This window comes from Capra hircus, chromosome 3, assembly GCF_001704415.2.
Source record: "Capra hircus breed San Clemente chromosome 3, ASM170441v1, whole genome shotgun sequence".
In the NCBI taxonomy this organism is placed as follows: Eukaryota; Metazoa; Chordata; class Mammalia; order Artiodactyla; family Bovidae; genus Capra; species Capra hircus.
Window position 1 is genome coordinate 31,704,452 of NC_030810.1, and position 26,364 is coordinate 31,730,815.

The window sequence follows — 26,364 nt, forward strand, 5'->3', positions numbered from 1 at the left end:
CTGGGCACACATCATTCAAAAAAAGAATTTTGAATTTTATAAAAAGTTTAAAGACCATTCCTCCAGGAGACCAGTGGCAGAAGAATGAAGTGATCACTGTTTTATGTATATATGATTTTTGCTAATATACAACTGAGCAAGCAGGGAATCGGGCAACCGCTGACACACCCATTTATCCCTTCTATATTGACTTCTGTGGAAAACAAGTTTTGGGGATGACTTAACATTGAGCCATCTACAACCCTGTTTGTACAACCATTCACGAGAACCTAGATTGTTAACCCCGGGAGAAAGAACCAGATATCATTCAAGGTGGCAACGTGACTGGGCCCTGATGTGAGTCATGGATTGAAAACAGAGAGGGAGATGAAAGGGATTACTATTACCTTTGACAAGAACTTGAAAACAGCAAATGGAAGGGCTGATGAACAAACCCTCTTAGCAGTCAGAGGTATAAAAAAGCATGTCTGTAAATGACAGAGCTATAGGAGAGGAGACAGGGCATTTGGCTCAGATCACTCCATTATCTGATGTCCCAAAGTTTTCCACCTCAGAGAGAGCTTGTATTTGTCTCACCATCCACATCTGCAAGAACATCTAGATCTAGCCCCGTCATCCACTCAAATGTACACACAGCCCTACCCGCTTTCTCTCGTCAGCAGGGTCTCACCCTCAGTCCAGACCCACAGTGGTCCTCACTTGCCTACCCCTCAACACTTGGCCCTCAGAACCATCCTTGCCTGTCCCTGCTCTGTGCTGAATGACAGTAACCAATCCCAGTAAACCACAATGCTCGGGCTCCCTTGCCATTCATTTCCATTTAAATTTGACCAAGAGGAGGCCAGGGCAGAAGTTGGATGGTGGGAGGGAAGGAAAACTGTGATTTTCTCCCCTGCTTTCCCTGAGCAGCTTTCTTGCAATGGGCGAGTTTCTCCATGCTTTCTACCAGACAAACCTCTCCACATGGTCTCACCTCCGGCTGGGCAGCTCCCTCTGTGGTCCCAGTGGCTACTGGCGACCCCAACTCCTGGGCTCCGCCAACACCACTGCCTTCCTTTGTCTGTTGAGCTCGAGGGATAACTCTGGTAGCAACTTCGGACCAAGACTCATCTGGGTTGCCCCACTGTTGCCTATTTGGTTTTTTTAAACACCTTTATCAATAACCTCAGATATGCAGATGACACCACCCTTAGGGCAGAAAGTGAAGAAGAACTAAAGAGCCTCTTGATGAAAGTGAAAGAGGAGAGTGAAAAAGTTGGTGTAAAGCTCAACATTCAGAAAACTACGATCATGGCATCCAGTCTCATCATTTCATGGCAAATAGATGGAGAAACAGTGGTAGATTTTATTTTTCTGGGCTCAAAAATCACTGCAGATGGTGACTGCAGCCATGAAATGAAAAGACGCTTGATCCTTGGAAGAAAACCTATGACCAACATAGAAAGCATATTAAAAAATCAGAGACATTACTTTGCCAAAAAAGGTCTGTCTAATAAAGGCTATGGTTTTTCCAGTAGTCATGTGCAGTTGTGAGAGCTGGACTATAAAGAAAGCTGAGCGCCGAAGAATTGATGCTTTTAAACTGTGGTGCTGGAGAAGACTCTTGAGAGACCCTTGGATTGCAAGGAGATCCAACCAGTCCATCCTAAAGAAAATCAGTCCTGACTGTTCATTGGAGGGACCAATGTTGAAGGTGAAACTCCAATCTTTGGCCACCTGATGTGAATAGCTGATTCATTTGAAAAGACCCAGATGCTGGGAAAGACTGAAGGTGAGAGGAGAAGGGGACAACAGAGGATGAGATGGTTGGAAGGCATCACTGACTCAATGGACATGAGTCTGAGTGAACTCCGGGACTTGGCGATGGTCAGGGAGGCCTGGCGTGCTGCAGTCCATGGGGTCACAAAGAGACAGACACGACTGAGCGACTGAACTGAACTGAACACCTTTGTAACTGGTTCCTCATGTTCATGTCTCTCCATTAAATTGCCTGGTATGGACTCTGTGTTCCGGACTTCATCCTGATGTAGATGCATAGATAACTCCATTAGCTATGCAACAACCTCCCCATCTGCTGAGCCACCTGCCGAGCCACCTGCCATACACCAGAGTGATGCTGAAAAATGTCTCCAATAGGGTCACTCCACCACCTGAAAGCGACAGTGGCCTCACCAAAATCCCCAGGTTCTCAGCGTCACACTTCAGGCCCTTTCCTTCCCTCCCCTTGGGATCCCTGTCTCCTTTCCCAAGAGGGCATGCTGTGCTCCTGTCATCCCAGACTGTTCATCAGCCCCTGGGATATGGGAGGCTTCTCCACATTTCAGTGCCTTTAAATATCACGTTCAAGGTCAGGAGGGGCAGCTGTGAGATAGCCCTCATCCAAGGTAAGGAGCAGCGGCTGTGCTTTGCTGGAGCAGCCGTGAAGAGATAACCCCACGTCCAAGGTAAGAGAAACCCAAGTAAGATGGTAGGTGTTGCAAGAGGGTATCAGAGGGCAGACACACTGAAACCATAATCACAGAAAACTAGTCAATCTAATCACACTAGGACCATAGCCTTGTCTAACTCAATGAAACTAAGTCAGGCCGTGTTGCGCCACCCACGACGGGTGGGTCATGGTGGAGAGGTCTGACAGAATGTGGTCCACTGGAGAAGGGAATGGCAAACCACTTCAGCATCCTTGCCTTGAGAACACCATGAACAGTATGAAAAGGCAAAATGGTAGGATACTGAAAGAGGAACTCCCCAGGTTGGTAGGTGCCCAATATGCTACTAGAGATCAGTGGAGAAATAACTCCAGAAAGAATGAAGGGATGGAGCCAAAGCAAAAACAATACCCAGTTGTGGATGTGACTGGTGATAGAAGCAAGGTCCAATGCTGTAAAAAGCAATATTCATAGGAACCTGGATGTTAGGTCCATGAATCAAGGCAGTAGGAAGTAGTCAAACAGGAGATGGCAAGAGTGAACATCGACATTCTAGGAATCAGAAAACTAAAATGGACTGGAATGGGTGAAATTAATTCAGATAACCATTGTATCTACTACTGTGGGCAGGAATACCTTAGAAGAAATGGAGTAGCCATCATGGTCAACAAAAGAGTCTGAAATGCAGTACTTGGATGCAATCTCAAAAATGACAGAATGATCTCTGTTCGTTTCCAAGGCAAACCATTCAATATCACAGTAATCCAAGTCTATGACCCAACCAGTAACGCTGAAGAAGCTGAAGTTGAATGGTTCTATGAAGACCTATAAGACTTTTTAGAGCTAACATCCCCAAAAGATGTCCTTTTCATTATAGGGGACTGGAATGCAAAAGTAGGAAGTCAAGAAACACCTGGAGTAACAGGCAAATTTGGCCTTGGAATACAGAATGAAGCAGGGCAAAGGCTCATAGAGTTTTGCCAAGAGAACGCACTGGTCATAGCAAACATCCTCTTCCAACAACACGAGAAGACTCTACACATGGGACATCACCAGATGGTCAACATCAAAATCAGATTGATTATATTCTTTGCAGCCAAAGATGGAGAAGCTCTATACAGTCAGCAAAAAACAAGACCGGGAGCTGACTGTGGCTCAGATCATGAATTTCTTATTGCCAAATTCAAACTTAAATTGAAGAAAGTAGGGAAAGCCACTAGACCATTCAGGTATGCCTAAATCGAATTCCTTATGATTATACAGTGGAAGGGAGAAACAGATTTAAGGGACTAGATATGACAGATATAGTGCCTGATGAACTATGAACACAGGTTCATGACATTGTACAGGAGACAGGGATCAAGACCATCCCCATGGAAAATAAATGCAAAAAAGCAAAATGGCTGTCTGGGGAGGGCTTACAAATAGCTGTGAAAAGAAGAGAAGCGAAAAGCAAAGGAGAAAAGGAAAGATATAAACATCTGAATGCAGAGTTCCAAAGAATAGCAAGGAGAGATAAGGAAGCCTTCCTCAGCAATCAATGCAGAGAGATAGAGGAAAACAACAGAAAGGGTAAGACTAGAGATCTCTTTAAGAAAATTAGAGATACCAAGGGAACATTTCATGCAAACATGGGCTTGATAAAGGACAGAAATGGTATGGACTTAACAGAAGCAGAAGATATTAAGAAGAGGTGGCAAGAATACACAGAAGAACTGTACAAAATAGATCTTCATGACCAAGATAATCACGATGGTGTGATCACTTACCTAGAGCCAGACATTTTGGAATGTGAAGTCAAGTAGGCCTTAGAAAGCATCACTACAAACAAAGCTAGTGGAGGTGATGGAATTCCAGTTGAGCTATTTCAAATCCTGGAAGATTATGCTGTGAAAGTGCTGCACTCAATATGCCAGCAAATTTGGAAAACTCAGCAGTGGCCATAGGACTGGAAAAGGTCAGTTTTCATTCCAATCCCAAAGAAAGGCAATGCCGAAGAATACTCAGGCTACTGCACAATTGCACTCATCTTACACGCAAGTAAAGTAATGCTCAAAATTCTCCAAGCCAGGCTTCAATAATAAGTGAACCGTGAACTTCCAGATGTCCAAGCTGGTTTTAGGAAAGGCAGAGGAACCAGAGATATCAAAATGCTAACATCCATTGGATCATGGAAAAAGCAAGAGAGTTCCAGAAAAATATCTATTTCTGCTTTATTGACTGTGCCAAAGCCTTTGACTGTGTAGATCACAATAAACTGTGGAAAATTCTGAAAGAGATGGGAATACCAGACCACCTGACCTGCCCCTTGAGAAACCTATATGCAAGTCAGGAAGCAACAGTTCTAACTGGACATGGAACAACAGACTGGTTCCAAATAGGAAAAGGAGTATGTCAAGGCTATATATTGTCACCCTGCTTATTTAACTTATATGAAGAGTACATCATGAGAAACACTGGGCTGGAAGAAGTACAAGCTGGAATCAAGATTGCCAGGAGAAATATCAATAACCTCAGATATGCAGATAACATCACCCTTATGGCAGAAAGTGAAGAGGAACTAAAAAGCCTCTTGATGAAAGTGAAAGAGGAGAGTGAACAAGTTGGCTCAACATTCAGAAAACAAAGATCATGGCATCTGGTCTCATCACTTCATGGGAAATAGATGGGAAAACAGTGGAAACAGTGTCAGACTTTTTTGGGCTCCAAAATCACTGCAGATGGTGATTGCAGCCACGAAACTAAAAGACGCTTTCTCCTTGGAAGGAAAGTTATGACCAACCTAGATAGTATATTCAAAAGCAGAGACATTACTTTGCCAACAAAGGTCCCTCTAGTCAATGCTATGGTTTTTCCAGTGGCCATGTATGGATGCGAGAGTTGGACTGTGAGGAAAGCTGAGTGCCAAAGAATGGATGCTTTTGAACTGTGGTGTTGGAGAAGACTCTTGAGAGTCCCTTGGACTGTAAGGAGATCCAACCAGTCCATTCTGAAGGAGATCAGTCCTGGGATTTCTTTGGAGGGAATGATGCTAAAGCTGAAACTCCATTACTTTGGCCACCTCATGCGAAGAGTTGACTCATTGGAAAAGACTCTGATGCTGGGAGGGATTCGGGGCAGGAGTAGAAGGCGATGACAGAGGATGAGATAGCTGGATGGCATCACCGACTCGATGGACATGAGTTTGGGTGAACTCCGGGAGTTGGTGATGGACAGGGAGGCCTGGCGTGCTGCAGTTCATGGGGTCCCAAAGAGTGGGACACGACTGAGCGACTGAACTGAACTGAAACACTCAATTTCCTCTTCCTCTATAGTGTTCCACCCTTTCTCCAGTTTTCAAACTTTATCCCCCAGGTAAATACCTTACTAAACTTCCTCAGTCAAAATTTACTGCCCCTCCACTGCCCTCAGGGCCTCTTGTACACAGCCTCTTACAGCCTTGATTATATTGATTGGGATTGCTTTTATATTCTATCTTCTTTTTGAGACCATTAACTTTCTTAAGCAGGTGGTCTTATTCATCTTTATATTGCTATGGAATAGAACACTGTACGGCAGGTAGGAGATTCTTAGTAACCATTTGCCAAATGGATGAATGAAAGGATAGGATGAATAGAAAAGAATGAAATGAAATAAAGTAGAATGAAATACAGTGGAATGAATAGAAGTTGCAAGGGAACTCCAAAGAGAGGAGGGTTTTATAGCAATCAGAGGTCTGGGATCACAAAAGTTATGAAGGTCTGCCACTGCAGGTATGTGAGCTGAAGCCCAAGAGTCAGGAATGCTTATTTGCACTTATCACACGGCTTGGAGGATTTCTGCTTTGGTGGACAGGTTAAACGAGACAGCGTTTTTTAATATTCCTATTAAGATTCTAGAAATTTAGGATTCTATCCCAGGAAAAAGTTTACATACAGCTCAAAGAAAGTCCACTCAAGAAACATCAGAAGAGGCAAGCTTCGCTTTCATTTGTGGGAATATGCAGATTCAGATTCCTTTCTCTCACTTTGAGATGATCTCCTCTCTTGGGACACCTCTGTTCACTGTGTTGTGATCATTATAATTTCTCTACAATGTGGTGCTGGATCAGGAAGTGAGTGACAAATGCTCAGGCTAGACTTAATCCAATTATGCAACATCTTGATTCAGATTTCAAACTAAAGGAAAAACCAACTGCTAAACTGTGAATGAAAATTTATTTGCCATGAATGATGGGGATTGGGGGTGCAGGAAACAATTGTCCAGAGAACTCTTGCAATTCTTCCCATGAATGGATCGCCTCTTCCTACATTTGCAGCAGCAACGTGGAAATGAATCCGGGGCAAGGAAAGCCATCCAGAGGCTGACTGCTGGGGGACAGGGGTCTCACAGAAAAACACCACGGAGTTTGGAGTGCAGGAGGCAGGGACAGTAAAACAAGCAGGTTTCTGAGTTTCAGAGGTAGGCTGCTCTCATGAAGATTTGTTCTCTGGGATTCCGAAACATCTTTTCAATGGCAGGATGAGGAAAGCAGTGGTGTCAGGCAGAGTGAGGGTCTAGAGAAGGAGAGAGGTGTTCACTGTCATACACAGAGCCTCAGGCCTCCTGAGCTCCGAGTGTTTATAAAAACTCAAAAGCAATGAGTAATCAGAGCTGGGGACTGAGTTCCAAGTACTGATTCTGATCAGTTGAGGGTGAGGAGGTGGAGGACTTTGCATTTTCTGGAAACCTAATGGCAGCATTATTTTAGTGGAATCATGTGGGTACCTGAGTCAGAACAACACAGGGTTCAAATTCTGGCTTTGTGAGTTCTGTGAAATCTTAAAGCCTCAGACTCCTTATATGTAAATGACAACTACCTTGCAGGTTTGTGGTTACTGAAGGAGATCATCCAAGACCAGAGCCTAGGCTGTCTGGGGCAGAGATGCTCAGTGGGGTCTTTCTGCTTTTCCCACAGTTATGTTAGCCTTAGATCCAGTACATATGGCTACTGTCCTGGTATCATAAAAGAAACCGAATGGAACCCTCGACTTCACAGGATACAGACTGGCCTATAGCCTTGAGGATACAGACTGGTCTAGAGCCTTGATTTCAAGTTCTATAGGAGGAAATTAAGGAGGAACAGATTTTTTAAGCACCTACTCTGGGCCAATGCTTGCTCAGTGAGGTGAGCTGATTACACTAGTTGGTTAACTTCTTATCCAGAGCACTAATTTCACTGGGCAAGGCCACAACTTATTGATGGGCATTTCAGAGTAGACTTCTGAAGACAGGATTCTAATAATGAAGCCAGATGATAATAATGAAGACAGAGAGGTCTCTGGGGTACATGGCTTGGCAGCTGAGCTATTTGGGAGCAAGATGATGAGATAAGTATTAATACATGAGGGCAAATGGAATTCCAGAGGAGATAAGAGAATTTGAAGCCTAGAACTGTAGTCACCTTTACAATAAAAGGATTCCGTATAGAACCACTATGTGCTGCCTGAACACTCCTAGGGCCAGAGTACTCACTACTTTGAGCAGCTGTCATTTTTGAAAATCAGCTCAGATGGTCTTCAATTTCTTTCATATATTTAGAGCAGTTTTGACCTCTCTTGTCATTAAACATGGGCCATTCTCTTAATCAGGTCAAACTGTTGGTTGCTCAATTGTGTCCAACATTTTGTGACCCCATAGACTGTAGTCTGCCAGGCTCCTCTGTCCACAGAATTCTCCAGTTAAGAATACTGGAGTGGGTAGCCATTCCCTTCTCCAGGGGATCTTCCCAACCCAGGGATTCAACCTGGGTCTCCCACATTCCAGGCAGAGTTTTTACTGTCTGAGCCACCTGGGAAGACCCTCCCTTAATCATAGAACAGCACATAAAACCAGTAGAGGTAACGAATATATACCATCCTTCAATCTTTACTTCCCCAGCATCTCATAAAAGTGACCCCTGAGCATCACAGAAAAGGTTTCATGTTGATGTGTGAGTCTCATGAAAGCCCTGAAGTGTTACTAGCAGATGGTGATCCTTTCCACTTTGCAGCCCAAGAAAAGGAGTTTCAGAAAGCCAAAGCGACTGACAAAGGGAAGAGAGAATCTCAAGGAGGTCTTCTCATTCCTTTCAATTTCTGAATCCATGTTACACCAAAAGGAAATTAATGTTGAGACCAAAGCATCCATTTGACAACCTATGTCCTTCCTATTTACCACTAGGCCAAACTTCCCAGAACTTCTTTTGAAGGCCAAAAAAGTTCAGCTAGTAATCACTGACTCATTATTACTAATAACTAGAAAGTCTTTTATGTCTAATACAACTACATAAAAAGCTTTTAAACTGGGCAATTACAAGGTGAAGGATAAAAGATCTTATTCACTTGTAAGAATATTATATGAGGGGGTGAGCGTAGGGGAGAAGAAGAATGTGGAGTATTTCCTGTCATTGAAGCTGTTGACCTTCACAGAGAATCTCAACCAAGTTCAGCGCTGTGAGGCACAAAAGGGTCTGGAATGGGTCCTTCAGCCGCCTGAGAATGCCTCGCTGTGAAACCAGACCATGTCCAAAGGCTAACAGGGTGCAAAAGGCAGTAAATACTGGGTGTAGACACTTTCCTCTCCGTTTAGGGATGTACATTTTTGACATCCGCAAAGAGGCCAGGGTATTTGTCTAAAGAATATGACAGCATCATCAGCTGGCAGAAAGGGAGACTGCCTATCTAGCCCACCTCTTTGAGAAGGAAACTGCTGAGCGTTGCTACTTAGAGGCAGTTTGGACTCAGGAACCAGGACCCCGGTGATTTGCCCAGAGGTGCATCCATGTCGCTTTTGCCTGTTCAAATCCTCTCATCCTTCAGGGCTTTGCCCAAGTTGTACCTTCTTTTTTTAAAATATAAATTTATTTATTTTAATAGGAGGTTAATTACTTTACAATATTGTATTGGTTTTGCCATACATCAATATGAATCCGCCACAGGTATACATGTGTTCCCCATCCTGAACCCCCCTCCCTCCTCCCTCCCCGTACCATCCCTCTGGGTCGTCTCAGTGCACCAGCCCCAAGCATCCAGTATCATGCATCGATCCTGGACTGGCGACTCATTTCATATATGATATTATACATGTTTCAATGCCATTCTCACAAACCATCCCACCCTCGCCCTCTCCCACAGAGTCCAAAAGACTGTTCTATACATCTGTGTCTCCTTCCTAACTCTCTAGCCAACTAACATTTCCTGGCAGCAAGCATTTATGCTACCAGGTTTCAGAGACCTTGACATAGAAACAGACCCACCTGTTTAAGATACAGGGTAGGTCAGACCCTGTGCATAGCTTCTGACTTCCTTGACCAGGAAGGGATGGAATGTATATTTCTAGCAGTGAGTGGGATTAATCCTTATCTGGGCTCAAATTCCCAGGAAATGATGGCGGGAAGCAAAGCATGATCTCAAGAACAAATCTGCTGGAAGAAGGTGATACTATAGGTGCAAAGTAAAATAAGCAAACAAAAGCATCCTAACGTGTTATTTATGAGAACAGAATAGGAAAAGGGCCAGTACAGCTGAGCATCCTAAGTTTATGGGACAAGGAAGCTGTTCCAGTAGGACAGGGATGAGCAAAGGTGAAAGTGGGAGTGTTCGTCGCTCACTCTTTGCAACCCCATGGACTGCAGACCGTCAGGCTCCTCTGTCCACGGGATTTTCCAGGTAAGAATACAGGAAGGGGTGGCCATTTCCTACTCCAAAGGATCTTCCAGATCCAGGGATTGAATCCCGGTCTCCCGCATTTCAGGCAGATTCTTTACCATCTGAGCCACCAGGGAAGGTGAATGTAAGGGAGTAGAAACACAGAATTGGCTTTCTGTCTGAACCTGCATGCATGTGTGCGTGCTAAGCCACTTCAGTCCTGTCCTGTTCTTTGTGACCCTGTGGACTGCCAGGTTCTTCCGTCCATGGGATTTCCTAGGCAAAAATAACTAGAGTGGTTGCTATGCCCTCCTCCAGGGGATCTTCCCAACCCACGGACTGAACCAGCATCTCTTACATCTCCTGGACTGGCAGGCAGGTTCTTTGCGACTAGTGCCACCTAGGAACAATGTAACGATCACAATGAATTCCGACTTCTGCTGCCCTAAACCTCTGAAATCCCTAATATGTCAAATTTGCCCCTTACTGAGTATCTCTCTGACCATGAAAGAGTGAAGATGAGCCACAAACTGAGGCTTTAGAACAGAGGTTCTAGAGCTGAGATCAAGGGATCTCATTGGCTTCAAGGCCTACAAAAATTTACATATGGACATGTGTTTCTTTCTGGGGAATGAGTCTATAAGCAAAATTTCAAGGAGAACAGAAATCCCAAGAAAAGTTTCTTTATGGATAGTGATGATTAAAAGTAATTCTTGTCCTCAAGGAACTCACAGAAAAGAAAGGGAAACAAATAGCATAATAACAATTCAGAGCTATTGAATCCTCACTGTGTACCAAGTCCTGTGCTCATTCACATATTTAAGCTCATTTAGTCCCTAGCAAAAACTCTAAGGTAAGTGCTATCATTAACCCAAAGCCAGGCCTTTAAGGGACCCAAGGTCCAATGACTCAGTGGATACATTAAGAGAAAATAATCCTTTATGATCATCACAAAGAGAAGGACAGACGTATCCCAGAGAGGCTGATTACTCCGGGGCAAGGAAGGCTTCCTGGTGGAGGTGGGCAGTCACTTAGAATACTTGGCAATTCTCAGCTCTATGAGAACTGTTGGCCGGTGCATTGCTTGTTTCAGCAACAAGTGGAAATGTTCTCATTTAATCTACTCCATGACCTCTATTAAAGGTTTTACATAAATCTTTAATCTGCCAAACAAAGCTACAAGACAGACATTACTTTCTTTGTACAGATGGTGACACTGAGGCTTAGAGATGCAAAAAGCTACTCAAGGACCCTTAATAGGTGGTCAGGATGAGAGCCATACCCAGATCTGACTCTGAAGATCAGGTGGTTGTATATTTCTGGGCTGGTTGGTGGTTTTCCTCAATGACAGCACCAAGCTGAGTCCTTTATTAGGACTGTGCAGATCTGTCCCAAGGAAGAAGAAACCAGGTGGTCCCCAGGCTAACAGACCACTGGGCAGTCTCCCTTCTTGTGGGAAACTTGCAGGAGCCCCCAGATTCCCCTGGAAGATGCCTGGCTGTCTTTGGTTTGCGTTTCTGGGTAAGGAGCAGGTGGTGAAGGTGTGAACAGCGACAGTATGGCAGGGATTCTCAGCGCAGAGATATATCCTGGGGAAAGGCACTTGGCAGAGAGGAGGGGCTTTGGGGGGAAGCCTGGAGCAAGGGAAGACGTCAGAGCAAGGGGGACACAGGATACATAAGACATCTCCGGGAGGTTTAGGCAAGTGGGAACAACTTTCCAATACACAGACTATTTTATCCTCAAAATCACCTTGCAAGTCAGCATCAGTAACTCCTTTTGGAAGATGAGAACACTGCCTCAGAGGCAAGGAGACTTATCAGAAGCCTTACAGGCAGTAAGGATAGACAGGAGTTGAGATTCCAGGTGCATCCATCTGCCTCTAACTTGAGACTACGCTTTTCACTTTCTCCCTCTCTCAGATTTTTAGAAATACTGAGATAGTTCATGGAAAAGCCATTATCACCATCAGATACTTCTGAGAGTCTGTGGCAACAATGGGTTGGAAGCCACTGTGGGGCATTCAGGCAACCCCGACATTTTCTAAGCAAAACCTTAGCATACGTCCTCAATGACTATTTGGAATCAGAGAAGCAGAAAATTCTCATCAAAAATAAAATAGGAAGAATTTTCATAAATCCCTTCTATAAGGAAGAAGCATTCATATATCTGTTAACTATCCCTAGCGTAGCCGTGTTGTGTCTGGCTGCTACGAACCAGGCCCTGGGCTTGCTTCTGGTAACACAAGGACCTCAGGAAGCTCCCAGAAGCTCCTGAGGAAGAAGGATTCCAACACTGCGTGGTCTACTCCTGGAGGAATGACAGATGCGGAGGCACAAATGCAGGGGCGATGTGCTGACACTGTTGGGAGAATCAAGAAAGACTCCCCAAAACACAAGGCAGGATGTTGGGGGAGGGCTGCAGGGAGGTTGGGGAGGGTGTGACTGCTTTGGGAAGCTGAGGAGTCCAGTGGAGCTGGACCAGGATGAGGCAGGCCAAAGACACAGCAGAGGCTGGGACCCGAGTGCTGTCTATGTCAGGTTGAGAACTCCGGATTTTTTCTTTTTTTGGAGCTACTAAGCATGGAGGTGGTGTGGCCAGACTGGTTAATAAATTCACAAAACCAAGGCAGCAAATGGAGCATGTTTCCTCACGTATCTAAGCCCGTTAGGGGCAAGTAAGGCAATTTAGGCACAAATTGAACTGGAGGGAGCTGTGCAGTGGGGGCTGGACCAAATTGAAGCACGAAGAGCAGACCGGTGTCTTGGTGACAAGCAGGCTTGATTAAATGCAAAGGCCTCTGAGAGAAAAACTGCTTTTTCTGAACGGCCCTACACTGCATGCCTTCTGCTCTGTCTCTACACTCGGTGCTTTTAAAGGGGCTGGTATTCAGATATGTCTTCTTACCAAAACTAACATGCATGGACTTTTGGAAGCTGTATTTAGGTGGGATAGGATGGTTTCAAGATACTGGAAGAGTGGATAGAGAAATGGAAATAAGTCAGAAAGAAAGTTTACTAGGAAAAAGGGGAGTGGAGCCAAGGGAGGGTAAGAAGGGACCAGAAAGACTCCTGATTGGAGGAATCCAGAAACTCAGGCTTGGAAAAGGTATCAAAGGCTTGCCCCTCTGGCCATTCAAGGTGTGAATCCCCGCCCCTCTCCCCACCTTCAGCCCATCATCTTTCTGATAGGTGGTCTTCAAGGCTCTGCTTGTACAGCTCCAGTGATGGGGAGCTTGTACCCTTGAGCAGTTCTGGCCATCAGGAGATCACCCTTAGTTGGAGTTAGAACTGACCTTCTTGTAGGGCCATCCACCCTGTCTCAGTTCCAAGAGTTGGCAGGTACAGAACAGTATAATCCCTCTTCCATTTAACGGTCCTAGGGATGCCCACCTCCATAGTCATGGTTTCATTTCTCCAGGCCAAAGGTTTTCAGGTCCTTCTGCTACTTGTTCATCCAATTGGGTTTCAAACCCCATTATTAATCCTATCTTGAAACATACAGGGCTGTCTCTATGTCTCTCATGGTGTGGGGTCCAGGACTGATAACAGTGTTCCAGATGAGGTCATTTAGCCTCACAACAGCTCTGTTAGGACCAGAGCTGGGTTCCTGAGGGTCAGTATGACTTCAGAACTGGTGCTCCTCCCACCCATGGCTGAATGAAGTCAACAGCACACCCCAGCTCTTTTACACAAGCTGAGGCAAAGTCACAGTTCCCCCCACTCAAAGCCTGCACTGGCTCCTCAGGGCTGCCTGGGTTAGGTAGGGGGTGCCTTCTGAGTGCCACTGAAGGTCTCAAGCATGGTTCTGAGCCCAGCAGTGACACACAACTGAACATTTTCCTTTGTATCTCAGACTTCCAGGAGTCCCCCTAGCAGATGTGGTCCAGGTGCAGCGGGCCCCCTGGGTTCTCTGCAAGCCGACAACACATGGCCTCTTCTATAGTGTGCTGATCACTGACTGGACCCTTAACACACTCCAAAGGCCCTGGCCAGTCCTTGTTCTGTCTCTCTGAAGCTTCTTGACCACTTTCAAATTGAGTGGACAACTCTCTTCCCAGAACCAAGAACTGCCCCTACTTGACCAGGCATCATGGAGTCTTTGGCTGGAGACTTTTTCCATAAAACACCTGAGACTCTGAATCCCTTGAACATAAGAGTTTTCATGATTCAGCAGATTACCACTCAGGGAGCCAGACCTTCATGCAGACTCAGCCCCATCATCTCCGCCTCTAACCCCCTTCCCCTCACCCACTGAGGAGTCCCCAGCATGCCGTCCTCAGCAAAGCCGTATAGGTGGTGATCCGTATCCTAAGAGTGGATTGTGGACTCCCTTCCTCGGATTGAAGACCAAGCCTCGGTCTAAAGCCAGGTTATGGGGACCCAGCAGAAGAGAGGAGATGTACTTACACTTACAGGTTGACTTTTTGGCACATCATAAACACCTTCCTTCTTTTGGCTGGTGGGAACCTATGAAAAAATCAAATTCAACACAGTTAAAACACTCTGGCACTCTGCTTTTGAAGAACAAAGCAACCAGGCTTTCCTTCCACTGGCTAAGTGTGTTGGAACTCAGACCCTGAGGCCTGACGGGCCAACTTCCAGCAGAAGAAGGAGCTGCTGGTACCATGAAAATATCAGGCCAGACTCCTTCTCTCAGGCAAGCTGGAGGAGGAGAGGGGGTGTGAATCATTCCGCAAAGGTTTGCAGGATGTCTCTGCCACTGGACTCCTCACAGCACCACAGCAGAGGACGCAAAAGGCAGAGGCCTCAGAGATCGTGTGGCGAAAAAAAACCCATCTCACCAAAGACAAAAATGGTGCCAGGGAGGTGCTAGGAGTTGCCTAAAGTTGTTAAAAACAGTTTTCAACTGAGCTTGAAGTACTCCAGGCTGATTTGAGATCCAGGTTATTTAAAATTCAACAAATATCTAGGTCCTAAAACAAAATACAGCTTCTGTTGGGATCACTCACATACTATCTGATAATTGCCAAAGGTTTTTCTTTAAGGAAAGGGTCCATCCATGGCAGGCAAAGCATGCGACTAGAATCGAAAAACTCTCCGATGGTTTTCCAACACTTCTCTGTAACTTCTTTCCTCCCTCTCCTCTTCCTCTTCCATCTGGCCATACTGGGCCATGTGATAACTGTCAAGCCCTAAGCAAGTCACTTAGCTCATCACTGAAATGGGAACTTCAACTCTGCTTCTTGTTTAGGTTATATATCAAAGAGAAAAGAGAGTAAATAATAAAAGTCTATTTGGCACCATCATACTGTCAAGTGTTAGAACGGTAATGTCTTTTGCCATTGATATATTATGTAAATATGTACCCAAATACATGTGAATAACAATGGACTAGTGGAATACTTTTCAAATGAATCTATCAGGGGCCTTGCTCTGAAACATTCCAGTTTCTGACACCAGTTCATCCTCAGCGACTAGCAAAGCTTAACTCAAAACCTCCACGGGAAGGATCAGTGAGTAGTGGTTTTCTGTCTGATAACTGGTCTCTCTTGATCAGACAGGGAGCCCCTTAAAAGCAGGCATGGCACATAAGAGCCAGTAGTCATTCAGCAGGTGTCTGCTACGTAAGTATGTCATCGAGGATTGTGGAGAATAGTTAAGAAAAATTATCTTTTAAGCTTGGACCAGCTTAGAGAAGAATTTGAGCTTATTCCTGGAGTCCCTTTGCCATTTTCACTCTCACTTACCTTAAAATCTTTATACTAACCCAGAGAAGTTGGTATTAAAATATACACTTTAAGTAGTAGAGAGTGAGGCTCAGAGATGTTAGGGAAATTTGCCCAAAGTTTCATAGCTAGGAAGTGATCAGAGTCAAAGGTATCTCATTCTGGCTATGGAACAAGACATTTATCACTAACGGTATGAGCTAACACTGCCAGAGCATTTTCTATGTGCCAGGCAGTATTCTAAACATTTATGTTCACATACATCCTCATTTAATCTGTGAGTGGGAGGCCAGGAGCATCAGCCTGCACGGTCTGCCTTGAACTACTGCATTATACAGACAGCCGCAGCTCCCCCCTGTTCCCACCATTCCCACAGGAGATTTGGGTGCTTCTTGTCCTCTGACATCCATTCTATACTCCTGGAAGCTTGTGCACATCCTGGCAAAACAACAGGACTCTGAGTGAGCATGGCTGTGCAGAAGATGCACTTTCAGAGTCACTCCTGCAAAACTTTACTTTGCAGGCAGCCCATGAAGAATGTAATTTCTTTGCTCCGGATAAGTAAGCTCCCTCCAAAAGGAACCCTCTAAGAATGCCTACAGAGTCCTTGTTAACAAGGGCCAATAAATTACAAGCCCTCACTTTTATTTTCACTAGCAGCTCACCCTTGCCTGAGCAAAATGAACAGTGTTTTTCTCTTCCCTGCAATTCACTGCTCACTATGGGCACTTAGTAAGTTGAACCGCAGCTGACTCTCAATTATGCCTGCAAATGGAGGAGAAGCAGTAGGATGGAGAAACCCAAACTGTGTATAATTGAAAAAGCTTTTCGGCTTGGCTGTCCCATGGGTGAGATATCAGCCTGCCTGTTTGTCTTTTAAGAATTATTTCAGCTAAAACATCACGTTGGGAGCACCACTAGAGTACTGGTGGAGCATTCCTCTGTACTCATAGTATCTGGTGCATCCTTTCATTAAGAAATAAAAGTTACCAAGAACCTACTAAGTGTCTGCGCTCTGTGCTCTTCCTAGGACGATGTGGTGAACAAGACGAATGTGGCCCCTGACTTATCAGAGCTCCTTGTCTCACTGGGGGAGATGGAAAAGTCATCAGGCTACTGAAGGAGGGCGTAAAGGGAGCTTTATTTGTAAGATAAATACACAGTCAAACCACACTGCAGCTTCCCGGTCACTGTGAATCCTGACTGATTTATAAGCCTGCTGAGGGCTCAGTAGATATTTTATTACCTTTGTTTCCCCACCTGTAAATAACTGGTTAAACAAGAACCTTCTAAGCATCACACATTTACCACATATGTGCTAAAGACAGAAAGCCTAGCAGAAACACTAAAAGGATGAAGACCAGACAGTGCCTTGGTCTTGGCGCTCATCTTCCCTTAACTGGTATGTCCCATCTGTGGACCATCTCAGTAATATGATGTTGTATAGAGTGATAACCGTCCTGGACCAAAAGGAGGTGGAAGGTCTGGTTCCTAATCCTGGCTCTGCCACAGGCTCTATGACCCTGGAGAAGTCACTGTTCTCTGAACCTGTTTCCTTATCTGGTTGTCATGAGTATCCAAGGGGTTACCTACAAACACCTTGAAGGTGGGGACCAGGCTGTGTGTCACTATTACATCCTGATGCACCCAGCACAGGCTGGTGCTCCATACATAACTATTTATTGAACGAATAAATGAAATTACTCTAAAAACTATACATTAAGGACCATCCACACAGAAGACACTTTCAGTGCAGTGATATATTAATAGTGTGGAGGGGCAGGTTGATGGCTGGGTGACATAGGATTAGAGACATGTCGTTTTAAAATAACAATGTGTAACAAATCTTGGGTAATTAAAAATGATTTTCGAATGAACAAACTTGGAGAATGTGCCCTTGGCAAGCTGTGATGGATGCTGGAAGCTTGCTAAAGTCTGAAGGAACACTAGGTTTTAAAATCAGAGGCTCTGGCCTTGGGCCCATCACTTAAGTACGAAGGACTTATATTTCTCACATTTAAAATGGTAGTTATTACAACTGTTCTCATCTCACCGAGTTGTTGGAAGGGTCAGAATTAAGTGATGGGTAAAAACGCTTTGTACTGTGGGGTTCTGAGTTGCTTTAAAAAAGACAGCTAATAATTTTTTCTGAGGCATGCAAATAGAAAGACAATTATTATTATTATTAATCCAGTTTGGAAAATGAGACTACTGATCCTCAAAGAGAGGTGACATTTACTCAAGAGTCTCTCCCTCCCTTGTGTTGGAGTTATAAATAGCAAAGTCAAGTGAGGCTGCAGCTTTCCACTGGGCTCTTTGACAAGATAAGGTGAACAAGTCATGTTCTACTTCACTTAATACATCATCATAAGACGTCTCAAGCAGCAACTGATATTGATGGCATTAGGAAGTGAAAGGAACTGACATTTCCACAAAACCTACTATGTACCAAGTGTTGTCCTGTTTGCTTTACATATTCATACCACTTCTAGAAGCAGAGGCTATAGTATCTATATTCTGTAGCCCAGGAAATTGAGACACAAAAGTTAGGTACTTCTCCTGAGGTCGCAAAACAGCTAAAACCTTGGGCCCTCATTCCAGAAAACAGAGGATAAATAAAATAAAATAAAATCTGAGACTACCTTGACCAAGCCGAAGCATAAGAAACACTGAAGTCTACCCAGGAAGAATAAATATGGGACACTTGCAGGCCCTAAAAAATGTTGAGGGTCCCAGTAGCAGCTCCTTAAAAGCACAGGCTATCTTCAGGCCCAAGAGCTTATTTCTTGTAAAGCAAAATGAGGCCCAGTGGACTGGCAAGACAAGAGAGAAAGATGACCAGAGGCCCTTCCAACAGAGAGCAATAAAACAGTCATTCCCTTAAATGGTACTTCCTATTAATTATGGACAGAGGGGAAGATCCTGGATGTCAGAACTGTTAACATAAGGGTGACTTTTAACCTATATAGTGACTTGACTAAAGGTGACTTGAAACCTATATAGAATCTATTCGTAAAACTTATCATCAAGGATATTCTGAACTGAAAAGAGCCCTTGGATTTATTTATTTATGTACAGAAGTCAGCGAGTGGGAGGTTCTACCTCTTGCTAGCTCTGTAAGCCTGGGTAACATATGTTATGTCTGTGACACTCTCTTTCCTCATCTGTAAAGTGGGAATTATGACTCAAGCCACTTGGGGTAGCTATGAGACATAGAAGATACAGTATGTAAGCCTCCATTCACAGAGACCTTGTTTGAGAAATGTTACCAAAACTATGCATACATACATACACACACACACACACACAGGCACAGCACTTCTAAGTCTTGTTGCTCTGTAAAGCAAGGTAGCATGCTTCTCTAACAGTCCTGTGCTGAGGCACTAGTTGCAAAGAACAGAAAAGGGCCATGCCCAGGAGAAACTTCCATCTTATTTGCTCATTTTATAGATAAGAAAACTGAGGCCCAAAGAAGGAAAGGGTCTGACACGGTGGCTTAATGGCTGCGGATGCAGCGTGTGACCTGGGGTGAAAGCTCTTCTTTACAGTCTCCTGGTGACCTTGTTCCATTCTCATGCCTACATGTGATTTAGGGAGAACTTATTCTCCTACTTTATCACTGGGGAAACTGAGTCTCAGAGGGGGCAAGTGCCTTGCTTGCTACCCCTTAGCCAAAGGTAGTGGTGACAGAGTCAGAATTATATCCCAGTTCCCTGCTTCCCAAAGCCAGTTCTTCCTAGTACACTAGACTGCCCCCCGAGAGACCTCGACAGGGCACAAAAGAAGCCCTGCCAACTACCGTAAGTCTAAATTCAAGAACCTCTTATATTGGAAAACCTAATTTTATTTTAAAAGGTTCTCTCTCTTTCTCAGATGACTGGCATCACATTGTAACTGGGCAGGACCCTAAGGGGCCTTCCCAGAACAGGCTCCTGCCTCGTATCTTCTGGAAGTACCTAGATAATAGGATCTGATACACATTTCCTGAGCTGTTCTGCAGATGCTAAAACTGCCAACAAATTGAAGAAATTAACTACTTGATGCCCATGAGCATGTAGCGCCCAGACCTACTGATGCCTGAGGAATGATACTGTGACACCATCCTGTTACCAAATGATTAACCAGAGAGTTGTGCACAAGCTGACCGCATACCCTGCAACTGCCTTCCCTCACCTGACCTTTAAAATGCTTTCCTGAGGGGAGTTTGGGTGTTTTGAGTACTAGCAGCCCCAGGCTCCCTGCTTGGTGCCCTGCAGTAAACTCTGCTCTTTCCTTCACCATAATCCAGTGTCAGCAGATTTGTCTGTGGACCCAAGTTTGGTTCAGTATCAATACTGAGACACTGCAATGTTGGACTTTAAAATTTGACACTGAGGACAGATATGCAACTTTTCTGTTCAAACACAGAAATTTTGTAAGTGATGATTTTAGACAAATTCTCAAAGAGCAAGCTCACACGTGAACCCAGATGGAACCTGTGGATAGAAATAGATCATTACCCCCTAGGGCTGGTTAAACCGAGGTGCTGGTAGAACTTACATACTTTAGTCATTTAGAATTCTGTGCATTTGATGAAAACTGAAAATATGTTTTACTTTTATTACACAAGTAATGCATGCCCAAGGCAGAATAACAGACCACACAACTGAGTAAATTAAGAAAATTAAAATTACTTATTTAAATACATTAAAATTTTTCCTTCTTCCATAATGTTTATATTTCAAATTAGGGCTAAAATTCTAATTAATGAAAAATTGGAGGTCGCACATTTGTTTGATGTGTGGTTGTGCTGTAATTACACGGATTCTTTGGTGGAAAGGCACAGGGGAAGCAGCTCTTAACAGCTGTACAGCCTTGAGGAAGCTACTCAACCTCTCAGAACCTCAGTCTCCCCTTGAAAAAGTTTGGGTTTGGTCCCAGCTCTTAACAGCTGTACAGCCTTGAGGAAGCTACTCAACCTCTCAGAACCTCAGTCTCCCCTTGAAAAAGTGGCATTAAAATCCCTACTTTACAGCATATTTAGGAGACTTAACGAGTTTAAAAGTGTACAGCAGACTTGTGGTTGCCAAGGGAGGGGGGTGGGGATAAGGATTGGGAGTTTGGGATTAACAGATGCAAACTGTTATCTACTGAATGGATAAACACCAAGGTCCTACTGTGTAATGCACAAGGAGCTATGTTCCATATCCTGTGACAAACCATAATAGAAAAGTATGAGCAAGAAGGCATATACATGTATAAATGAACCATCGTGTTGTATAGCAGAAATTAACACAACATTGTAAATCAATTATACTTTGGTAAAATACATTTAAAAAAATGTGTGTTTCGGCTTCTTCACATAAGCAGACATTTTTAAGAATATTAATTTACCTTCCCTTCAGAAGGAGTAAAACCTTTAGCTCAACTTTCTTTCATTCAGTTAACATTCCCAGTGTTGTCTCCAAACAGCATTTTTGAATTTGGCCTTCATTTTCAGTGGTGCAGTTGACTTTTTAAAGAAATTCAACAGCACGTTCTTTTGAGAAATGAAGGATCCTCATATTCTGAACAACAACCCTCCAAAGGATTAATTTAGTAAAATGGAATGTTTGATTTCTGTGTCAACTGAAAATAGTTAAGATCCATTAAAAATTAAAATATTCTACCCAGTTGGCCATTAAACATGTCAATGATCAAGCATGAAAACTACTGGCAAATGGCAGGGAACTAGGAGCCAGTTCACACGAGGTATTTTAACAAGCACAGAACGAGACCAACAGAGCAAGGTGGAGACTGGGAGTGAGAAGAGAGCCCCTGGTGGCTCAGCCCCTTCTGTGCGTTCACTGGTGGCGGTGCTAAGGAAGGAGAGGAAAGTGATTTATACCTGATAAATGTTTTCTTCCGTTTCAGGATCATGGATTGGCTCGTGTCCAGCCTCAAACACAATGTACTATGACAGCAGCAGCCAGAGAGGAAAAGTTAAGGAGAAAATGAAAGAGGGAATAAAAAAAAAAGCATTTGGAATTCAGGATACAAATTGTAGTAAGCATTAAAGACACAGGCACAAGAGAAAACACCCTGAAGAGACATTACTGACATTCTGCGTGGCCTGGCACATTCCTGCCTCTTCTAAGGAAAATTGCCATGGTCCGATGGTCAGCCTTTTAGTCAGGACTGCGTAGGCACTGCAGACCTTTCTGGAGATATAACCCCTTCCTTCAGTGGCACTGATCTCAGCAGTGTCTCCCTGTGTGCGAACTGCTGTGTGGGGATGATGTCTCCTGGGACTCCATCTTTGGCAACTCTGGGTTACAGTGGTCTCTCCCCTTTGCTCCCTAAGGCACATGGTACTAAGCCAATTCTGATGTGCTTAGAAGCCGCCAACGCCTTCATCTCATACATATCACCTTACTTTACAGTCTCAGTTTTAAATACTGAAGTCAAATTTTCCATATACACGTTTCAGACTCTAAAAGACTGGGCCATTTCAAAAAGGACTATGTTCTTCACTCTCCAAGCCTATGAGCCAGGGGCTGAGCTCATACTATAGACGAATCCACACCCCTTTTATTCTAAAACAAAGCCTGACATCAAATGCACCTTTGACTTTTATTTACATCCATGTTAGATACTTCTTCTCTTTCAAATTATTCAGATTCTATTAATTTCTTATCCATATTATTTTCTTTTCATCATAGCAGTGGCAGCTTTCGTGTGAAACTATGCATTCTGTGAAACTACAGAATGCATGTGTGGCACACATATAGAACCCACGTGTGTCCCGGTTAGAAATGTACATTTCAGATTGTCTTTTATGTCCCATAAGTCAAATGTTTGGCTGCTTTCTCTCCTTGGGAATAAGCACAGAGTGGGAGAGGCCTCCTCTCTCATCTGCATCTGTTAGAGAAGCCATCTCTACCCACACTTAGGCTGCAACCTTGAAGGAAGTGCAGAGAAAGCTACGGGCAGACGCATCTGTGGGATCTCCTGTTCCCCCACTCACAAAAGCCCCTCTGGCCTGAGCCAGGGAGTCAGGGGGGCAGCCTGGACAATCAGGGGCCAGAGAGACTTCTCCTCCCAGTTCTTTCCCCAGCTCACAAACCATCCTTTGGATGTATGTTCAAATGTTGCCAAAATGTCAGTCCCCATCTCTGGTTCTTAACTCACTGAAGCCACCTCATTATTCAGTCTCTCTAATGAACTCAGAATATTCAAGGGACTCTTGCAAACATTCAGCTCTGGGATCAAACTTACACAGATTGCTGAGAAGGCTGAAGCAGGGGCAAGAAGGGAGAAGCCTATTTCTAAATCCCATGCTACTGATGCTGGCCAAACTTCTGTTAGTTTTTATGGAAATTTGCTCCTGGAGGGCTTGGCAGGCCTCATCTTCAGAAATAATCTTGGTCCTTCTCCAGGCTCTGCAGCCAGTGGAGACAAAATGCCTATACCACAGGCCCAGGCCTTTCCTGACCCTCAACCCCGACTAGTTTCCAAAATTACCTGATATACAGGATCTTCAACGTCCTCTTCCAGAATTGTCTACAGCAGAGTGAGGGAAGGGAGGATGAAAAGCAGAGGATATAAAGCGAGAGATGTGAGACTGTACTCAGAAATTACAGGACAGTGAAGAAACCAGCTCTGGGTAGGAGAGGCTGGTGGGTTATTAAGGCAGAAAACTGGCAGGGAAAAAAAAAAGAAAACCCTTGTAGCCGCTCCACCCCCACTGTTAACAAGAAGCAAATGCAATTGACTTTCCTTAGATCTCCTCCCCTGAAATCTTCCCCAGTTTTAAGACTTCACTTTCTCTCATATGTCTAGAATCTCAGAGAATAGGGATCATTTCTAATGGCATGCATTCGGTGCCTGTAATTTACACAGGAACCTTTCATCTTTGTTTATTTCTACTTGGCAGCAGGAGGAGAAGCCTTGACTGTCAGTTTTCCTATCTGTTTATTTTAAGCCCCTGCTGTCTCTGGTACCAAGATAAATTCACAGGTATACCTGATACACAGCTTGTTCACACTGCTTATCCTTTTGTGCCTTTTTTTCCAATTCTTCTCTTTGCTTCAATTCATAAATAAGTTGAAAGAGATCTCTCAAGTCCAGAATAACAGGTTCAGCCTGGAGTAAAAGGTGGTAAAGCACGTGAATAAGGGGACGGTTACTTACTGAGCTGCAGCGACCAATTTTTGTTTTTGCTGGCTACAACCCGCAGCCCTTCCTTTTTCTATTAAACTGAAAGCATTCCATCTTTAATTAATTCTACCTTGTTATATTGGTTTAGCAAATTGCATCTAGGCTAAAGTTCATTTCTTCAACTAATTATATTTGCAAATTCATAATAATCATAAGCATAAAAGGCACTGCTTTTATTTATTAGTAATTTCGAATACAATAAAATTAGGGTAGGCCTTATGCAAAGCAGCTATTTGTTTTCTCTTATTTTCTTTTTAAATGAGGCTAGCAACACAAGGAAACTTATTTGTATAGTGTGCCTCCATCCAGCTTAATCAGAAAGGAAAATAATTAGTCATTACGAAATACCCATTAGAAAAAGCAACAACAACACAACTGGATGGGCGTGAGCCTGTTTCTTTGCTCCGAGGCTGTTTATCTTTTCTAGATGGGAAGCTGAGTGTCAGCATCGCTGAGTCACATGTCACAATCGGCCCCCGAAGACTAATGGTGTGACTGTGCTATCTTAGAAAAGGTACGAGGAAAAGCATCCTCCTTGGAAGGGGGCTACTCACCGCTTGGGCTGTTTTTATGGCCACAAATCTGTGATTCCCTTCCTTCCCGCAAACGTATCCGAAGGCCCGGTGATCTGTGATATCCTTTGCGATGTAGGAAATTTCGTGAACAGCATGATGATGCTGAAGGGCCTGTGAGAGACAAAAAGAAGAGCCTATTTCAGGGGACTTTCCCTCCGAGCTGTTGATCAATAAGAGATGTGTTTCTGCTACGTGTGAACAAGCCCAGAGGGCTTTGGAAAAGCTGTTTGGTCCAGATGGAAGGAAAAAAAGAGCTGTGCCTGCCCTTGAGAAATGGAGGCTTCCTTCCCATGGTCTTGATGCTGTGACCAGGGAGATAAACAGGACTGTTCAGATGCTGAGTGAGCAGCTGTGATGGTGGCTCTTTCTTCCGCTTGCCAGGCCCAGTCAGCCTCACTCAGTGGTAGAGGCTCCTTCCACATCTTTCCTCATGACACAGCCCAGTCTGAGCTCTGCATTGATATTTAGTACACTCACACAACCAGGGCCTCTGCTTGTCCTGCTGGATGGGGTACACTGTACAAAGACCAGGGGCGCCCTTTGCATTCAGAGAACCACAGATGTGCACGGTTATGACAATCTTCCAACAGGTGGCAGTGATAAGATTGACCTGAGGATCAAACACCCTTCTTTGTTTTGTCCCAGGTCACCAACTGAGTTAGACCCGTACCTCTGAGGTTTTTCGTGTGTTGGTCCTCTGTCTGCAAGACACCCACCTGCCTGAATTCTATTCCTCTTGAAAAGCCCATTTGAAATCACACCGCCTTGTGAAATCCCCTGAACAAGGCTTGCCCTTTCTTTCCCTGCAGAGGAGATTCCTCCCTCTTCTGTGTTTCCCGGAACTTCAGTCTAGCGATACTGGAACTCCCAAAGGATTCCTCACACACAGCTCCCTGGGCGCCTGCTTTCATGGATCTTCCTTCTCTGATACATTTTCCTAAATCCTGGTCTTCCACACCTGACTCTGTCTTCATCTTTGTCATCCTAGTACCTAGTGCTGTGCCTGACCCACAGTTGTTGAACTCAACTGGGACTACTGATCAGTAATTCAAACATCATTTGAAACTGACCTTCCTGCCCTTGTTAACTAAACTTCAACAAGCAATATCCACCATCCTGTTAAGTGATGGTCATTTTTCTAGATTAAATGTACCTAAAATAATCCTCATTAAACAGTACTCTGTAAAGGTTTATAAACGTATCTAGGCATTATATGATGTGTTTCAAGTCCTTACAAAGGACCTTTTCATTATACTGGGTGCTAAGAAGCTTGAATTTTAGCCACTATACGTGAACACAAGGCACTCACTGTATCTCTCTGGGTCTCTGTTTATTCCTCTATTAAAGGAGAACTCTGAACCAGACCAGTGGCTTCTAACCCAAAGTCCTGGATCTATAGGGATCATTAAAAATAATGAAAAGAGGTCCCAGACAATTTTCAACATTTCAAAAAGCTAAACATAAATTCATAATTATTCCTAATAAGATGACTTCTTTTATTGTGCACACAAATAAAAATGCTGAGAATTATATCTGGTTACTGTTGTACCCCTTAGCTCACCTTGGAGCAGATTCTCTTTGGCAATCAGTGATGGATTCAAGTAATCCAAATCGGAAAGTAAATGAGTATAAATGAATTTTACTGAACAAAGCCTCCTATGTTACTGAATCTGTGAAGGGAAGGAGAAATTTAACACGAGGAGAATTTGGTTATGAAAATATTGAGAACCACTGAAGTAGATTTTCTCCCAGGTCTCCTTCCATCTTCCCAGATCCTTTAATCATCTAGATCTCACATCACACAGCCAGCCTCTCAGGACAGTGGTGCCTGCCTCTTACGATGACCATTA

General features: G+C 44.0%; 1 protein-coding gene across 2 annotated transcripts in view; it reads right to left on the reverse strand.

Annotated features, from left to right (window-relative positions):
- Nucleotides 1-26,364, reverse strand: part of DAB1 (DAB1, reelin adaptor protein) — a 463,784-nt gene that overhangs the window by 53,258 nt on the left and 384,162 nt on the right. For both annotated transcript variants that reach the window (XM_018044685.1, XM_018044682.1), the window contains exons 5-9: nucleotides 24,494-24,625; nucleotides 23,745-23,864; nucleotides 23,244-23,282; nucleotides 21,628-21,693; nucleotides 14,482-14,541 (exon numbers count right to left, since the gene is read on the reverse strand). In XM_018044685.1, coding sequence (XP_017900174.1) covers nucleotides 14,482-14,541; nucleotides 21,628-21,693; nucleotides 23,244-23,282; nucleotides 23,745-23,864; nucleotides 24,494-24,625 — 417 coding nt within the window. The remainder of the gene's footprint in view (nucleotides 1-14,481; nucleotides 14,542-21,627; nucleotides 21,694-23,243; nucleotides 23,283-23,744; nucleotides 23,865-24,493; nucleotides 24,626-26,364) is intronic.